General features: G+C 38.1%; 1 protein-coding gene across 1 annotated transcript in view; it reads left to right on the top strand.

The window, feature by feature from the left end:
• The window catches only part of LOC124284298 (protein spire homolog 2-like), a 94,411-nt gene that overhangs the window by 62,186 nt on the left and 16,803 nt on the right, over positions 1-15,422 (top strand). Inside the window, exon 3 of the mRNA XM_046720374.1 lies at positions 3,033-3,284. Coding sequence (XP_046576330.1) covers positions 3,033-3,158 — 126 coding nt within the window. The 3' untranslated portion in view covers positions 3,159-3,284. The remainder of the gene's footprint in view (positions 1-3,032; positions 3,285-15,422) is intronic.

The raw sequence follows: 15,422 nt of genomic DNA, 5'->3' as shown, positions 1-15,422 counted from the left end.
TATCCATTTAAAACTGGATAAATAATGATATGGTAACACATCTTTAGGAAAACAGCCACTTTAAGCTAACCGTATGCTCTTGATACATGAGTAGCCATAAAAATGGTTTTCATGGCACCAATCAACCATTTTGCAAATCATGGCATGGGTCATTGACAAGTACACAACACCTGTCAATAGCATGTAGGGGATCCACAAGATGCAGTGACATACTAAAAACTTGGATCCATGCTTTCAATAGGCTTAGATAATAGACCCCACTTCATAGTTTTCTGTTGAATAATATGATTTGATCCTTAGCAAAGTGTGAATAGTATATTTTTAACTGCTTGTTGCAGTATGATGATGATGAGTATGGTGAAGAGGGTATTGAGTGTGTGGAGACAGCGTTCGAAATAATCGCCAGCCCAAAGGCCCGGCACCAGTTGTTATTGTATCGGGCCGGCAGTTTCAAATATTTGCAGGCCCTTGTGGCCTTCAGTAAATTATCTGTCAATTTTTTTTTCAACAGGAATTTGATGTCATTCCATATTTCCAGTGTTGTACTGGTTATAATGACAGAACTAAACAGTGTGAAACTGTACAGTGTAGTCTATTTTGTTTTTATTGGTTTGACTTTAACAAAATGGGCCTGCAGGTTTTATTCAGGGCCTGTAGATTTCAACGCCAGCAGGCCCTGATGGCCAACTGGCAAATGAAAGTATTGCAAACACTGTGTGGAGATGGTGGTTATGGCGTTGTAGGGGACCTTGGTCATTTACCCCTTTAAAATACCAAGTGACCTTCTTTTTCTTTAGAATTTTGGTCCATTGGTGTTTCATATATGGAACTTGGTGCTGTTCTACAAAGTAATTGTAGTGAGACGATTGTTATTCTCATCCTCTACTACAGACTTGGATCATTGCAGCATTGTGATTGCTTTATGGACTCAATCCCTGGTCTGTTGTTTTAAAGGTATTGGGTTACTTGGCTGATATATGTTCAGATAAATATCAAAATCTATGTAGTTCATTGTGATTATGATAACAAAAATTATAATGGCAGTGATGATGATGATGATGATGATGATGATTTCTACTTGTCCTTTTGATAAATGCGCTCTTGGGAAATTTGGCATGAATGAAGTACTTATACCAATTTCTGTTACTGTGATGATAATGATGATGATGATGATGATAACGATGATGATGATGATGATGATGCAGAAGAAACTTCATATTGATAAAACCTTAAAAAAGGCAAATTTCTACTTGTCCTTTTGATGAACTAACTCTTGGGCAATTTGGCATGAACAAAACTACTTGTGCCAATTTTTATTACTGTGAAGATGATGAGGAGGAGGAGGAGACCGAAAGTATGATTGGTTGTTGGTTTGTTGTTTAACGCTGCACTAAGCAATATTCCAGCTATATGGCAGCGGTCTGTAAATAATCGAGTCTGGACCAGACAATCCAGTGAGCAACAACATGAGCATCGACCTATGCAGTTGGGATACGATGACATGTGTCAACCAAGCCAGCGAGCCTGACCACCCGATCCCGTTAGTCCCCTCTTACAACAAGTATGGGTTGCTGAAGATCAATATTCTAACCTGGATCTTCACAGGTCCCTGAAAGCATGAAGAATGATCATGTTGACATATAAACTCATGAGTGAGTTCAGTTTTACACTCATATTCCAGCTATATGACTCTGTAAATAACACACAATCCAGTGATCAACAGCATGAACATCGATCTACCAATTGGGAACCGATGACATGAGTCAACAAGCCAGCACCACCCGATCCCGTTAGTCGCCTCTTACAACATTACCCAGCTACAGAATGTCTACAAAAGCTATGAGTCAACACCATCATGAAAACAACAAACACTATTAATTCCTCTCACACTTTTTGCATGTGTCTGTGACAGCTTGCTCAGTCTCAAAATACGATATTGACCTTGTACTGGACCTAATTTGGGACTTTGCTTGTGGACATGTTACAGTGTGTAAGTGTAGTAAGTCTCGAACAAACATGACACTTGAGTTCGAGTCAACATCGGAGGACACCCGAGATGTGTCGTTACATAGAGGTGATGAAACCACAACCTATAGTCATTCAGGGTACAGGAAGATGTGAATGTTTGGCAGGGAAGACGTGTTAAGTTGGTCCATACACTGTAATGAATAAACACTGTCGTAAGTGAAAAATGCTGAAACATGCTGACATCATTTCTTTCTCACGGCATATCTGTTCATTAACACTTAAAGGATGGTTGGGTTGTCTAGTTGTCATAGCGGTTTCTCGTCACCAGGGTTCGATTCCCCACATGGGTACAGTGTGTGAAGCCCATTTCTGGTGTCTCCTGCCATGATGTTGCTAGAATATTGCTAAAAGAGGTGTAAAACTAAACTCACTCATTTGCACATAAAAGAATATGTAGACAAGATTCATGAAGTCAATGAATCTTCCACGGAAGAGGCGGTAGAGTTGCCTTGTGGTTAAAGTGTTTGCTTATCACGCCTTAGACCCAGGCTTGATTACCTACATGAGAACAATTTCTGGTGTCCCCTGCCGCGATATTGCAGGAATATTGCAAAAAGCGGCGTAAAACCATACTCACTCAGCCAATAATGCAACGCATCCCATCCCATTTAACAGTCAAGAAAAGGTAGTCTTATTGTTAGTCAATCAGTCATACAGACCCTGACACAAATATACCCAATACAGCCCATGCAAGTCTAGAACATTTGGTAAGTCTAGATTACCATGGTTTCAGGCTGAAAATATAGAAAGTCTGTGGGCTCCTTTTTATTGTTTTATCAATATAATTCAGGAACCGTTTTTTTTCTTCTATAAAATGTATTCATTTCATTTCAGAAACTAGATGTTAGTCTATCTTTTGGTGAATGGTGTAATTTTTGTTTCGTTTCATCAGCCAAGCAAATGCCACAAACGAAATCACTTAAAAATCTGTTGATATGGATTTGTTCAAGTAAAACATTAAGATTGGGTTGATGTTTTTATTCATCGTGGTGTTTTTGTTCCAGGCTGTCCAGGCTCTTGGGCTTGCCATTTACCATGCAATGGATTATGGGATGGGAGAGACGGAAGAGAGACAACTTTCGCCCGATCTGGAAGACCTCATCGGTCACATGAATCGAGGAAGATGCTGAAGACGATGACTCCATCGTGTGCTGATGATGATAGCACAGGTAGAATCGAACAGTAAAGATGCTGAGGACGAAGAAGACAGACATCGGTGCTAGGGAAAGCATGGCTACTGCTTCTTTGATATTGCACCCTTGGTAGGTGTTACGAACAGTATTTGTCATGCCACATGACACAGTGTCACCAACTGATAACATCACAGTTTATACACAGCTTCCGACAGGCCCCAAAGAAACCTGAGTGCTTATAAGAAGCAAACAACCAACCATACTATTATCAATATACAATATATATATCTCCATATACATCCCAAACAAAAGTTGAGTGGTATGTCATGTTTTTGACAGACAAAAGGCAGTAGGTCATTTTCTTTATCGTACCAACTTTTCAAAGGACTTTCTTCTATACCATAACCAAATTTGAAAAGGAACAATCAGACATTTTGCTTGACAGTCCAAGAAAATGAACCAACTAATCTGACGCTCTGTTTTATTATGTGGCTCAACATGAGTCAATAACTTCTTGGGCTAGCCCTAGTGGTTAAAGCGGCCAAGACCCGGTTCAATCCCCACATGGGTACAGTGTGTGAAGCTCATTTCTGGTGTCCCCGCCATGATATTGCTGGAATATTGCTAAAAGCGAGAACCATTCACTAATAACTTCTTTGAGTGGCATATAGAAGTTTGTGTGATGAACAATGGGGAGAATTCTATATATATATATACAACTTCTTCATTATTAATATGAGCGACGTTTTGGTGTAGCTACTAACACTGTTATCAAGCAAGTAGCTACACCGAAACGTCACTCATATTAATAATGAAGAAGTTGAATATCCATAGAACTCTCCTTGTTGTTCATGAGGCAATAAACCTGTAAACCTCCAAAGCTTCCACATGTATTGATGAATTAGGTATATTTCATATCAAAAGAGACCGCCTCCGTGGTGTAGTGGTTAGAGCATCAGCCGAGAGCGGAAGGTCACAAGTTCGATCCCCGACCGCGTCATACCAAAAGACGTTAAAATATGGTACTTGTTGGTCCCTGCCTGGCTCTCGGCATTAATGGGTACAACAAGGACTGGTTGGCTAGGAGTCAGTATAATGAGTCTGAGTGGGGTATTCATGCTTCACTGCGGCATGGTATCTCAGTGGGCTAGCACTATAAAACCAGCTTAAGTCTGGGCTAGTACAAGCAGCCGCACATACACATACACACGCATGCACGTCGTCATATGAGCGAAATATTCTCAAGCAGGACGTTAAACCCAATTTCACCTCAGCTCATATCAAAAGACACCACTGTGTGATTTTGTTTTTCATCCAGTACCATTCTGTAATGCTCACAGTTTCTAAAATTCCACATGAAAGTTGTCAACCAAAATGTTTCTGTGCTTACCAATACACTGTAAAATGAAAGTGAACATGTATTTTAGGTAAAAATTTCATCAACAAAAAATGTGTACAAATACAAAAAATGAACTACAGAAAATTCTCACATGTAAAGTTTAGCTTCATTTGTCGGTTTAAATGCCCTAGTAACTTCAGGAGATGACCTATTAAGCAACACGTTTGTTCAGTGATTGCACATTTACTTGAGAGACGTAATCAAATAGTGAACCAAGGCTGCTTAACCAATTAGTGTTTGTCATCCGACATAATCATATAAATTCAGAGTCTGGGTGTATCTTTCACAAACATGCCATCTGTAATTGCTCAGCAAACGATTACAAGCTTCCTGTAACCTCTCATTTGTTGAGTATGGATTAATGAACGTTTGAACAAATATTCTAATTATGTTTATGCAGGGTTTGTGGGTCATCCACCATAGCTGACATTAGAAGATACAGATTAATATGAAGTGTGTGTACAAAATAGGTGTATGAAGTTTGCATCTGCTCAACCAACAGAATTAATTCCCAAATTTTAGTTTTTAAAATCTTTAACACTTTATAGTGAAGATGCAGTGTTTATTCCTGAGTAGCTTATAACTCAGAGTGGAGTTTTGTTTGGTAGGTTGGTTTTTAACACCTCACTCAGCAATATTCCAGCTATATGGCAGCAGTCTGTAAATAATTGAGTCTGGACCAGGCAATCCAGTGATCAACAGCATGAGCATTGATCTGTGTAATTGGGATATGATGACACATGTCAACCAAGTCCACGAGCCTGACCACCCAATCCTGTTAGTCGCCTCTTACTACAAGCATGAAGATCAATTCTAACCTGGATCTTCACGGGGAGGAGACAAGCATGGGTTACTGAAGATCAATTCTAACCCGGATCTTCATGGGTTTTGCATATGATGAATGTCACCTTGACTCGTGTCCCATAAATCAAGAAGTAACAGTTCACTATGAGGACTCATCTTTATATGTCCTGGAACATAGGATTAAATGTATTTGCTAGATCATGGTTTCTGTCTAGCACTGTAACATGCCGGAACATGCCGTATTTGAATAACGTGAATAATTTCACATGTGAGCAAGTACCACCACCTCCTCAACGCTGGTCATATTTGATATTCAAGACAGACACCTATTCATGGGGGTATTATTTGTCGTAAGGTCTTGTTAATTTGTGCAGTGTGCTGTGGCCATACTGTTCAAGGTCACGGTGACCTTGATGAAAATTCATGTACAAGAAATTCATAGCTGATGCGTCTGTTACCTGTTGTTCTGTGTGTTGCTGTGGTTGAAATTTTCCTCAATATTGAACTTAAACTCAATCAGCTTCTTGAAACTTTGTGATAAAAAGAAATACTGAGATTTTGAAATCAATTTAGTATCGATATGTGGATGACAATCAAGAGTTCATCAATGAGTAGGTCTCAATATTCTAGCCTGTTAAGCCCAGGTCAAATAATACTGAAGTTCGCTGTACACTATTTTCCTTATCTTGTAGCCGATTAAAATCCTTGAACTGTAATGAAGGCTTGGGGTGACATTGCAGTGACAGTCAGACATTCTTCACTGGATATGCCTTTTTATCAACACAATTGTACGTCTATGTATTCCCACGTGTATGGATCAAGTCATGGGACCCAATATTCCGCAGTCCTCCACCTCCCTGTCGTAGCAGTTTCATGTTTCTGAAGCCATATATGTATTGGATGAAAAACAAGGCCACTAGAGTTAATAAGCTTTCAAATCCATCTCAGTGGATATTTACGCCCTGTAAAAAATCATTTTGACACGTCTGATGGTTTCTGGGTCAGATTGTGAGGGAATTACTGCAATGATCATTCAAGGGTAAAGACGTGTGTATTTTCTTTACATCTGATGACAGAATGTGAAGGGATCATACACTTCAAGGGAAAAGGTCTCGACATCCATTGGCCCATGACTTCAAAACCATTGTGTAGATTAATTCAACAGAAACAGTCATTGACATCATTTAACCTGAAATTTCATCAATTCTCTGTAAAACAGCCACATTAAGACACCTTATATGTGAACTGTTCGCAGTTCAATGCTCCATAAAACGCCTACATATACTATAGAACAGATGTGGTTTTATACATCCATCTAATTGTATTGTCAAAACCTCTGTGGTCATAGCAACTATTGGTCTGATAGGTATCTGATGGTTGTCTCCGATAACCTGTCTGATATTCTGTTACATTTCATTAGTTCGATGATATTAGATTTGGTCAAATTTCGGCTGTCATGTAAGGGTTGCGAACATTTCAACAGTTTGAAGTAAGTGTGTTGACAGTTACTGGTGAAACTCCTGCAAATCCTGCAAAAGCAAATTCGTATTCTCTGTGTAAGGTTTAACTGCAAAATGACTACAATTAGAAAGACCATCAGGCTTTATGTTCAAGTTTGTGGTGCCCTCTTTATAAGATTCAGTTACTCTACAGCTTGTTCCACAAACCAATCACATCATTTGTACTGAAAACAGTTATAATTTCTATAGACCCATGAAGATCCAGGTTAGAATTGGTCTTCAGCTACCCATGCTTGTAGTAAGAGGCGATTAATGTGATCGTGACTTGGGAGACACATGTCATCATATCCCAGTTGCGTAGACCGATGCTCATATGGTCAATCACTGGATTGTCTGGTCCAGACTCATTTATTCACAGACCGCCGCCATATAGCTGGAATATTGCTGAGTGTGGCGTTAAACAACAAACAAAAATATAATTTTTATACGTAAACATTTCCTTTCAACAACAGGTGTAGTTTTAAGATGAGAGTCCTGATGAGATGTACTGTTAAAGGTACAACTATAAAGACCATTGTCTTACCTCACACATAAATGTCGCTTTCTGAGGGGCTGAGCGCTCTTCTATTATTTTCAGTGTAACATTTCAATGTACCCCGCTGCCAATGGCAACTCATTTGGTACTTCGTGGTAGTAATTCTTTATCTCGAACAACATTGAATCACATATCATGTATGAAAATTACCGATGTTTTGCGAATGCAAATCGATGGTCTGGAGATAACTCTAAATCTGTTTTTCTTGTCAGCAAAATCTAGCAATGGCTACAAAAAGATTTGTACCCGTGCTTCAAACAATTCAAAATTAACATTAAGGTGTTCGGTAAGATAAATACATTGTACACTGGTCCCTCGGGGCCCATGGGTTGATGTACCCTCCATTTTTGTTTATGTCCCCCTTGCCCTTCGGGCTCAGGGAACATAAACAAACATCGAGGGTACATCAACCCATGTCCCCCTCGTAACCAGTGAACAACTTATATTGTAAATTATGGCAGTTTGTCACAGCCACCTCCTGCCACAGTTGTCTTGATCACTTTGTGGCCATTTTGAAAATTGACAAACCATCTCCTTGTGTGATATTTATATGTGAAGGTTACCTTTAAAAGGTGGCAATGAATTCATGAGTAGTGAAATAAATATGTTTCAAAGTAAAGACTAATTGGCCAGCCAGATGGCAGTGATGGATTTCAGACCCTCTTCCATCGATTACTACCTAGATTCCCTGCCACTTAATCAAGTGAAAGAATCACACACTTTCGAAAGATAACATTCGTTCAGTTTTTCATCACCTGTTTTTCCTGAAAGGTTTTCCGAATTGGCCAATTAGCATAATAAATGAATCGCAAATCAATTCCCTTGAATCCTAAAGTGTGACAAGAGAAGCGACCCTTCTTATATCCTTGGGGAATTTGTTGCTGTTTCTGCAAATGTAAATTTGTTAATTGCCAGTGCTTTGTGTAACCCGTCTAAAATATCTCAAATCGATATTTGTCAGGCCTGAAAGTTTGAAAAGAGCAAAATCTCTTCTTAATTTTGGAGGAATTTGTTGGTCTTTTAGCAGATGTCATAAACTGATAATTGTCAATGCTTAATGTAGCCCTGAAAAATTTGTTTGTCAGCTGTTTGTAAGGGGTTGGTTTAGAGATTAGAACATGGAGGTCAGCCTGATTAATATTGATGTTGACTTTTTTTCTCATAAACATGAGGGGTGGTAGGGTAGCCTAGTGGTTAAAGCATTCACTCATCACGCTAAAGGCCTCGCGTTTGATTCCTCACATGGATGCAATGTGTGAAGCCCATTTCTGGTGCTGGAATACTGCTAAAAGTGGCATAAAACCATACTCACTCACTCATAAGCATGAGGATCGGTGGGGTAGCCTAGTGGTTAAAGTGTTGGATTCCCCACATGGGTACAATGAGTGAAGCCCATTTCTGATGTACCCTGCCGTGATATTGCTGGAATATTGCTAAAAGCGGTGTAAAACCTCTCTCTTACTCATTCCTCAACATGATGGTTTACTGTGATGTGTCTAATTCTGCAATTTGATTTTGGGAAGCAATGTCATAGATCTCCATTTGTTCACTCAATCCAAAGACATTGGTTGACTATGTTTTAAAATACTTGCATAATTAATATTGAGTTGGTGATAATAAACACATAGCTGTTTATCAATATTTAGTTTAACAGCTTTATGTAACAAAAACAATACTGATACGTAGCGTTGAATCAATATAATAAAAATATGTTGCATACTGACTATAATAGTATACGTTGGCCTAGCTTATTGCAACCAGTGAGGCATGAAAAGTGCCAACTAAGCATTGTTTTATTCAGTGGATATGCAAGGGAGGCTTGACTCGTATATCTTGGGGGTCTCACTTCAGGGTAGCTTAGTGCAGAGATGTCATTCATTAACATTTTTGTGTCATAGTTATGATTTTGAGTGAGTGAGTGAGTTTAGTTTTACGCCGCACTCAGCAATATTCCAGCTATATGGCGGCGGTCTGTAAATAATCGAGTCTGGACCAGACAATCCAGTGATCAACAGCATGAGCATCGATGTGCGCAATTGGGAACCGATGACATGTGTCAACCAAGTCAGTGAGCCTGACCACCCGATCCCGTTAGTCGCCTCTTACGACAAGCATAGTCGCCTTTTGTGACAAGCATGGGTTGCTGAAGACCTATTCTACCCGGATGTTTACGGGTCTATGATTTTGAACCATATAGTTAAGCCTTGTAAAAAATTCAAAGAGAAAATCCTCATCATGGTACGGTTAACATTACTTTGTTTCACATTAAATTGTGCTTTTGACCCCAGTCATTTCTCGAAAGGTTCAATCAGGATTGACGTCTTTGGTATAGTTTCATTAAAATGTGAAGAAATAATATGGAATATCATCTCACATGTGTGTGCATGTATGATATAGTTCAGCCTCATATATTTCATTTAACAAGTTTATTCTATTTTGAAATATGTAATTGGATTGTCTATTACATAGGTATAGGGGTGTAGGTAAACCACACTGTTGGTCAACTTGGGTAGAAACTAATGGCACTACGGCGGAATTGAACCCTGTCCTATTATATAATGGTGCATACCAAGGAATTGATATCTCTTCTTCTTTTTTTTCCTACCCTCCCTTACCCTCCCCCTCCCCCTTTCCCTCACCCATACCCTCCTTTTTTCCCCTCCCACTCTCCCTCTCCTTCACCCTCTCTTACCTTCATCTCTCTCTTCCTCACCCTTCCTCTCTCCCTCTTAATCAGTTCCCCTCTCTCCCTCTCCCTTTCCAGGCGGTGGGCTACCCTAGTGGTTAAAGCGTTTGCTCGTCACACCGAAGACCCAGGTTGATTCCCCATATGTGTACAATGTGTGAGGCCCATTTCTGGTGTCTCCTGCCATAATATTGCTGGAATATTGCTAAAAGCGACATAAAACCACATTTGCTCACTTCACTTACTCTCTCCCTTCCCATCTCCCCCTCCCTTCCCATCTCCCCCTCCCTGCTTGAATTAGGTACATTTTAATTACAAGACATTTCATTTTGTATAAAATTAATCAAGCAAGTGTTTGAATTTCTGCTAATTGCAGATGTCACATTTGGATGTCTACATCGGCCATTGTACAGATTAATAGACTGGAACATCAATATCTTGACCGAGAGAAACAGATTCACATAATGTATTGACAAAACCTGTTTATGTCAAGAACCTAACACATCTGAACATTTCAAGCATGAAATGATCAATATTATGCTTCCATTTACTTACATTCACCTTTTTTCCAATGTGTGTTAGAAGCAGGTTAATCAACCATTACAGAAACCGTGTTAACATGGTTTCTATAAGAGCTTTAATGGTTCATTACTGTTGATGGTCATTGTAACACATTGGCAAGATTGGACATTTTTCCCCTTCATGCCCAATAAACAGTTTGTGAGATAAGTGACCGTATGTGACCTTAGATAAACCAAGGCCCTAACTTGACCCTTAAAATCAGTATCAAATGCTACAATGTATTTCTCTTGGTATAAAAAAAGCTTCAGATATTATTTTTGTCGATCAGAGCATCAGAAATTATTTATGTTATATTATTTGGTATGTTTTAACTAAATCACCGATAGATCCCAGGGAAATGTGTGTATTTCCTACTTTGTTTACAAGACAAATGCACACGGTAATCTTAATCCCTGCATATAGTGCAGTGCTTAGCAAAAACAAATTCAAACTGAAAAGGTAAATAATTTTGTCTATAGTCTGTTTGCAGTGAAAACGTACTGATGAATTTCACTTTAAACAAAAAAGTAAATCAAATAAAGTGAAATTAAAATTGCAAATCCTCATAATTTTACCTTGCCAACTGAACAATTAAATCTCAAAATTTTATTCAAATTAGGATAAAAGTTGTTCAACAAACGATCATAGATTCAAATCGCTATTACTGGTTTGTATCACAATGGGGTAAGCGCAGTAGTTGGAACAGTGAAACAAACGCAAGTGCGGTATGTGAAGAGCGTTAACTTATAACAACCCTTGTCGTTTTCGGTGTTTCATTTGATGTGCATACGCCCTTGTAATACAAACCAATAATAGCCATGTGATCGTTTGTTAGACAACTTTTATCCTAAGTCGAATAAAATCCTGAGGTTTAAATGTTCAATTGGCAAGGTAAAATCATGAGGATTCGCAGTCTTAATTTCACTTTATTTGTTTTACTTTTTGGTTTAAAGTGACATTCATTGGTACGTTTTCACTGCAAACAGACTATAGTGATGTTGAATTTCAAATTTGACGTCTTCACTGACAAAGTCGTTTTGTCTTGTTTGTATACACAAGCGATACGATGTCGCTTTCTTACCTCCAGAAAAAACGTTTGATGAAAGTGTAACCTTCAGCTAAGCTGACCCCTTTTCCCAGATTGCTTTTTTGGGGTCCTCAAAATTCAACTTATCTGCGGTCATATGCAGTATATTGTTGTCACTGAGGCAGATTCCCACTTAGCCTGGTTGTGTCAGTTCCTGTCCAGACGTGAATTCATTCATACTTGCATATTGCTGGGACTGACATGCATGTATGCAATTTTGGACAAAGCATTAACCCTTATTTCCTCTCATTTTACCTGATACATCCAGTGTCCATGGCTAGCAAAAATCCAGTCGGGCCAGTAAATATCCACAGTCACTGTCCCGACTGGCAAGTGAATTTTCATGGGGTCATTTTGTAAATACATGTATATCACTCTCTCTGACGTGATAAGTTATAATACACTTTTAAATCATGCAAGATTATGGCCTGATAAAAATGTTCATCATATTAGCAGCTTATTGATGTAATCCGTGTCTACATTCGAATTTCGGGCCAGTGAATAATTTGGTGGGCTAGTAAGTTTCAGGCATAGCTAGCCCGTCTGGCTTGCAAAATTTGGAAACTATTTTGCACACTGGATGCATCTGAAATATTGTGCGATGTGATCCGTCACAAATGACTCACTCACTGTCTTAAAGTCCAAACTTTAAATCTAATCAAGACAGGATTTCCTGATTCAACCCATGTGATCGATGTGTTTGATTTCCTTCATCTTTTGTAGAACACAAGGAAACGAAAGATGACTAAATAAATGACCGTGACGTGCGACATCTCCCGATTGAAATATTTTTATTATCAACTGACCTTTCAATCTTGATGTTTTGAATTTGGTTCGTTTTCTGCAGCAAAAAATGTTCTTAAGTGATAAGACATGAGGTAAGAAGGCAAGAAAAATACGTTTTGTGAGAAAAATAAATTTGCTGACCTATTTTCATTTCTGTGCAAATGTTTGCTATTGGGGTAATCATTTACATCCGTGTTTCGTGAAAGACGGAAAGCAAATTTAGATTTCCTTCCATGTTAGCACAGTCGCCAGTCTGCGGTGCCTGGCATCATTGGTGATGAAGTATGATGACGTATATGAGGATTAACTAGGACAGTATGTCGACGTATTTCCGTAGCTGTAATCAATTTTGTTAATTTACGTTTAGAATTAATTCAACAGTTTTCTTTTCAAAGAGTAATCAGGTGTCAAATGTTGACACTTTGTTTTATCGACAGGTAAACAGTCCATGTATGTTATTTATGACGAAGCTTTTAGATTTTGCTGTTGAAATGTTGAATTTAATTTATCTTGGTCATATTGTTTGAAAAATATAATTTGACAGTAAATTCAAAGACTTGCCATTTGTAAGTAGCTACAGAATAAGAAAAAATGTTTGTTTCAGAAAAGTAAAACTTTTTGAGAATGATAATATTTGAATTTATTTCATTATTTTGAAAGTTAATGATATTTTTGTTTATTTTTATCCTTTTAGTCCATGTATGGCAATATTATTGAACTTTTCTGATATATCTATGTAAAATGATTAAATCAGTAAAAGATAACACTGTAGAAAGTTTGTTTTCTTTTTAAGCAAGAGAGAACCTTGAATCAGTCAGGTATGAAAATATATTTATACCCAATAAACATTCTTTGGCCTGTTGTGTGCTGTATAGCCAATGAAAATATTCATTACATTGCGATCATATTCTATCGACATATTGTCCACTGGTACACTGTTTCACCTTTGAAGGGGTGATATTTGCCAAAGTGTGACCTGGTCGAAGAGCAGTTTGATAAATCCTTTGAACATTTTTTGTCATGTAAAGCTCATCCGAACATAGGATATAGACTCGTCACACACTGATATTCCTGGAGACTTCGCTCTACAAAGGAACCGTGTAATAGTATTTTGTCAATGATCGGCATGTCAGAATGTCAATTTGTTCGACAAAGACGATATGGCATTCTCCCAATGCGGTTTGTGGGTCTCATGAAATGATTTCTTTATGATCTTACTCCAGGGGATGGCCGTCTGCCTTTGTTGAGTTATAGACTTCTTGATGAAGTACCAATTGAATCTTGTGGAGATGAGATTGAAATATGATTATGTGTCATTTTGACCAAACAGTAGATCCAGCTATCTAATCATGGAGGAAGGTAGTTTTTGTGTGCCTGGCTTGGGGGTTGCCGAAATTAAACACATTATTTGTAGTTTGTTGTGGTGAATGAGGAGGATATTGACCATGGTCAGTCATAATAAAACCATGTCTGATCTAGTGACTTAGAATCATGGTATACTGCTCTCTGATTTTAGGAATGACAAGATATTTCATACCATGTGTACTGCTGGGATAGGAAATGTTAACACAAATCTTTGATGGTGACTATAAATGAATAAAATGTTTTTAAGTAAAATTTAATATGAAGTGGTTAACTGTTTAAAGTGTTGGACAAGGTTGCCACAGTGGTATGTTTGAAGCTTTAGTTTGGGAAGCTTTAGTGACTGTTTTCAATCAAATCCAATTTTCATGTGTATATGTTCTTTTGCCTCGGAGTGTACATAATTTTTATGCATTTTATGTCCAATACTTCAGGCTGCCAAGGGGCAAGATTATTTACCATTGAAACAACAAACTACTCCAAGTTTTAGGGAAAAGGGGCCCTATTCTCTAAAGATTTTATACCTGGCCCTTTATTTACCTTGTATTGGGTAGCTTGACCATAAAGCATTTAATTAATTATGAGCATATTGAATCCCTTTTAACTTACAAAACTTTATAGTATTTCTGATATATTTACTGTTTCAGGTGGCTATTTAGATCAAAACATTCTTGAACATATTGTATGCTGATAATACATGTTTGTTCAGAGTAAAATATAATAAAACAGTAAGACAATTTAATTAATTTTTTTGTCAACTGAAGTCCATTTTTGCCGTCTGGATGTGGGCACTTCCGGATTAATGGTCTGATGAGGGCATTTCTGTAATTACATAACATTACATTTGAAAGTGAATAATAGTTCAGTGGTATATCTAATTTTGAAAATATTCAAATATATACTCAAACTTGAAGAATAATCGTTGAGGTGTTTGCCTGAAACTTCTTTGTGAGACATGTATTTGACAAGGAATTTGGTATCTTTGAAGTTTACGTAATAAGTTCCCACAGGGATATTAGCTGGGAGCAGTATAAAGTCATAAGGTATATGTCTACCCAGCACCAGGAACACTTCAGCATGCACTGACGGGATTACAGGACTGGGAATTTCTCTTTTCTCGAGATGAGTTGTCGTTACCGATTGTGAGGAACACGCTTGAGGGTGAATGGCCTGTTGTGTGTTCCTGTTTATATGGGTGTAAGGGACTCAACTTCACTCTCCTCAATCTTTATTTCGACTTCAATGACTGACAACTTACTTGAGCTTGTGTGTTTTGCCTTCTTTACAAATCCTGACATCAAGTCACGTTCATGAGTGCTTGTCCTCCAAGTATAATCCAATTCATGTCATAACAATCATGAATTATTTGCCATCTTGCCTGGAAAATTGTAAGCTGTTGCATGGTGGTTAGGATTTTGTGTCGCTTTGATTGACGATTCTATACTCATGTCTTCGACTTTCGAATGTAAGCCATAGTGGTGTGTGGTTGGGATTAGTAATAGGTTATAGAATTAAATACTG

Source organism: Haliotis rubra, unplaced genomic scaffold (genome assembly GCF_003918875.1).
Source record: "Haliotis rubra isolate DU_JTF1 unplaced genomic scaffold, ASM391887v1 Scf11, whole genome shotgun sequence".
Classification (NCBI taxonomy): domain Eukaryota; kingdom Metazoa; phylum Mollusca; class Gastropoda; order Lepetellida; family Haliotidae; genus Haliotis; species Haliotis rubra.
Note: the sequence above shows the minus strand (reverse complement) of the source record. Positions and strands in the feature narration are given on the sequence as shown.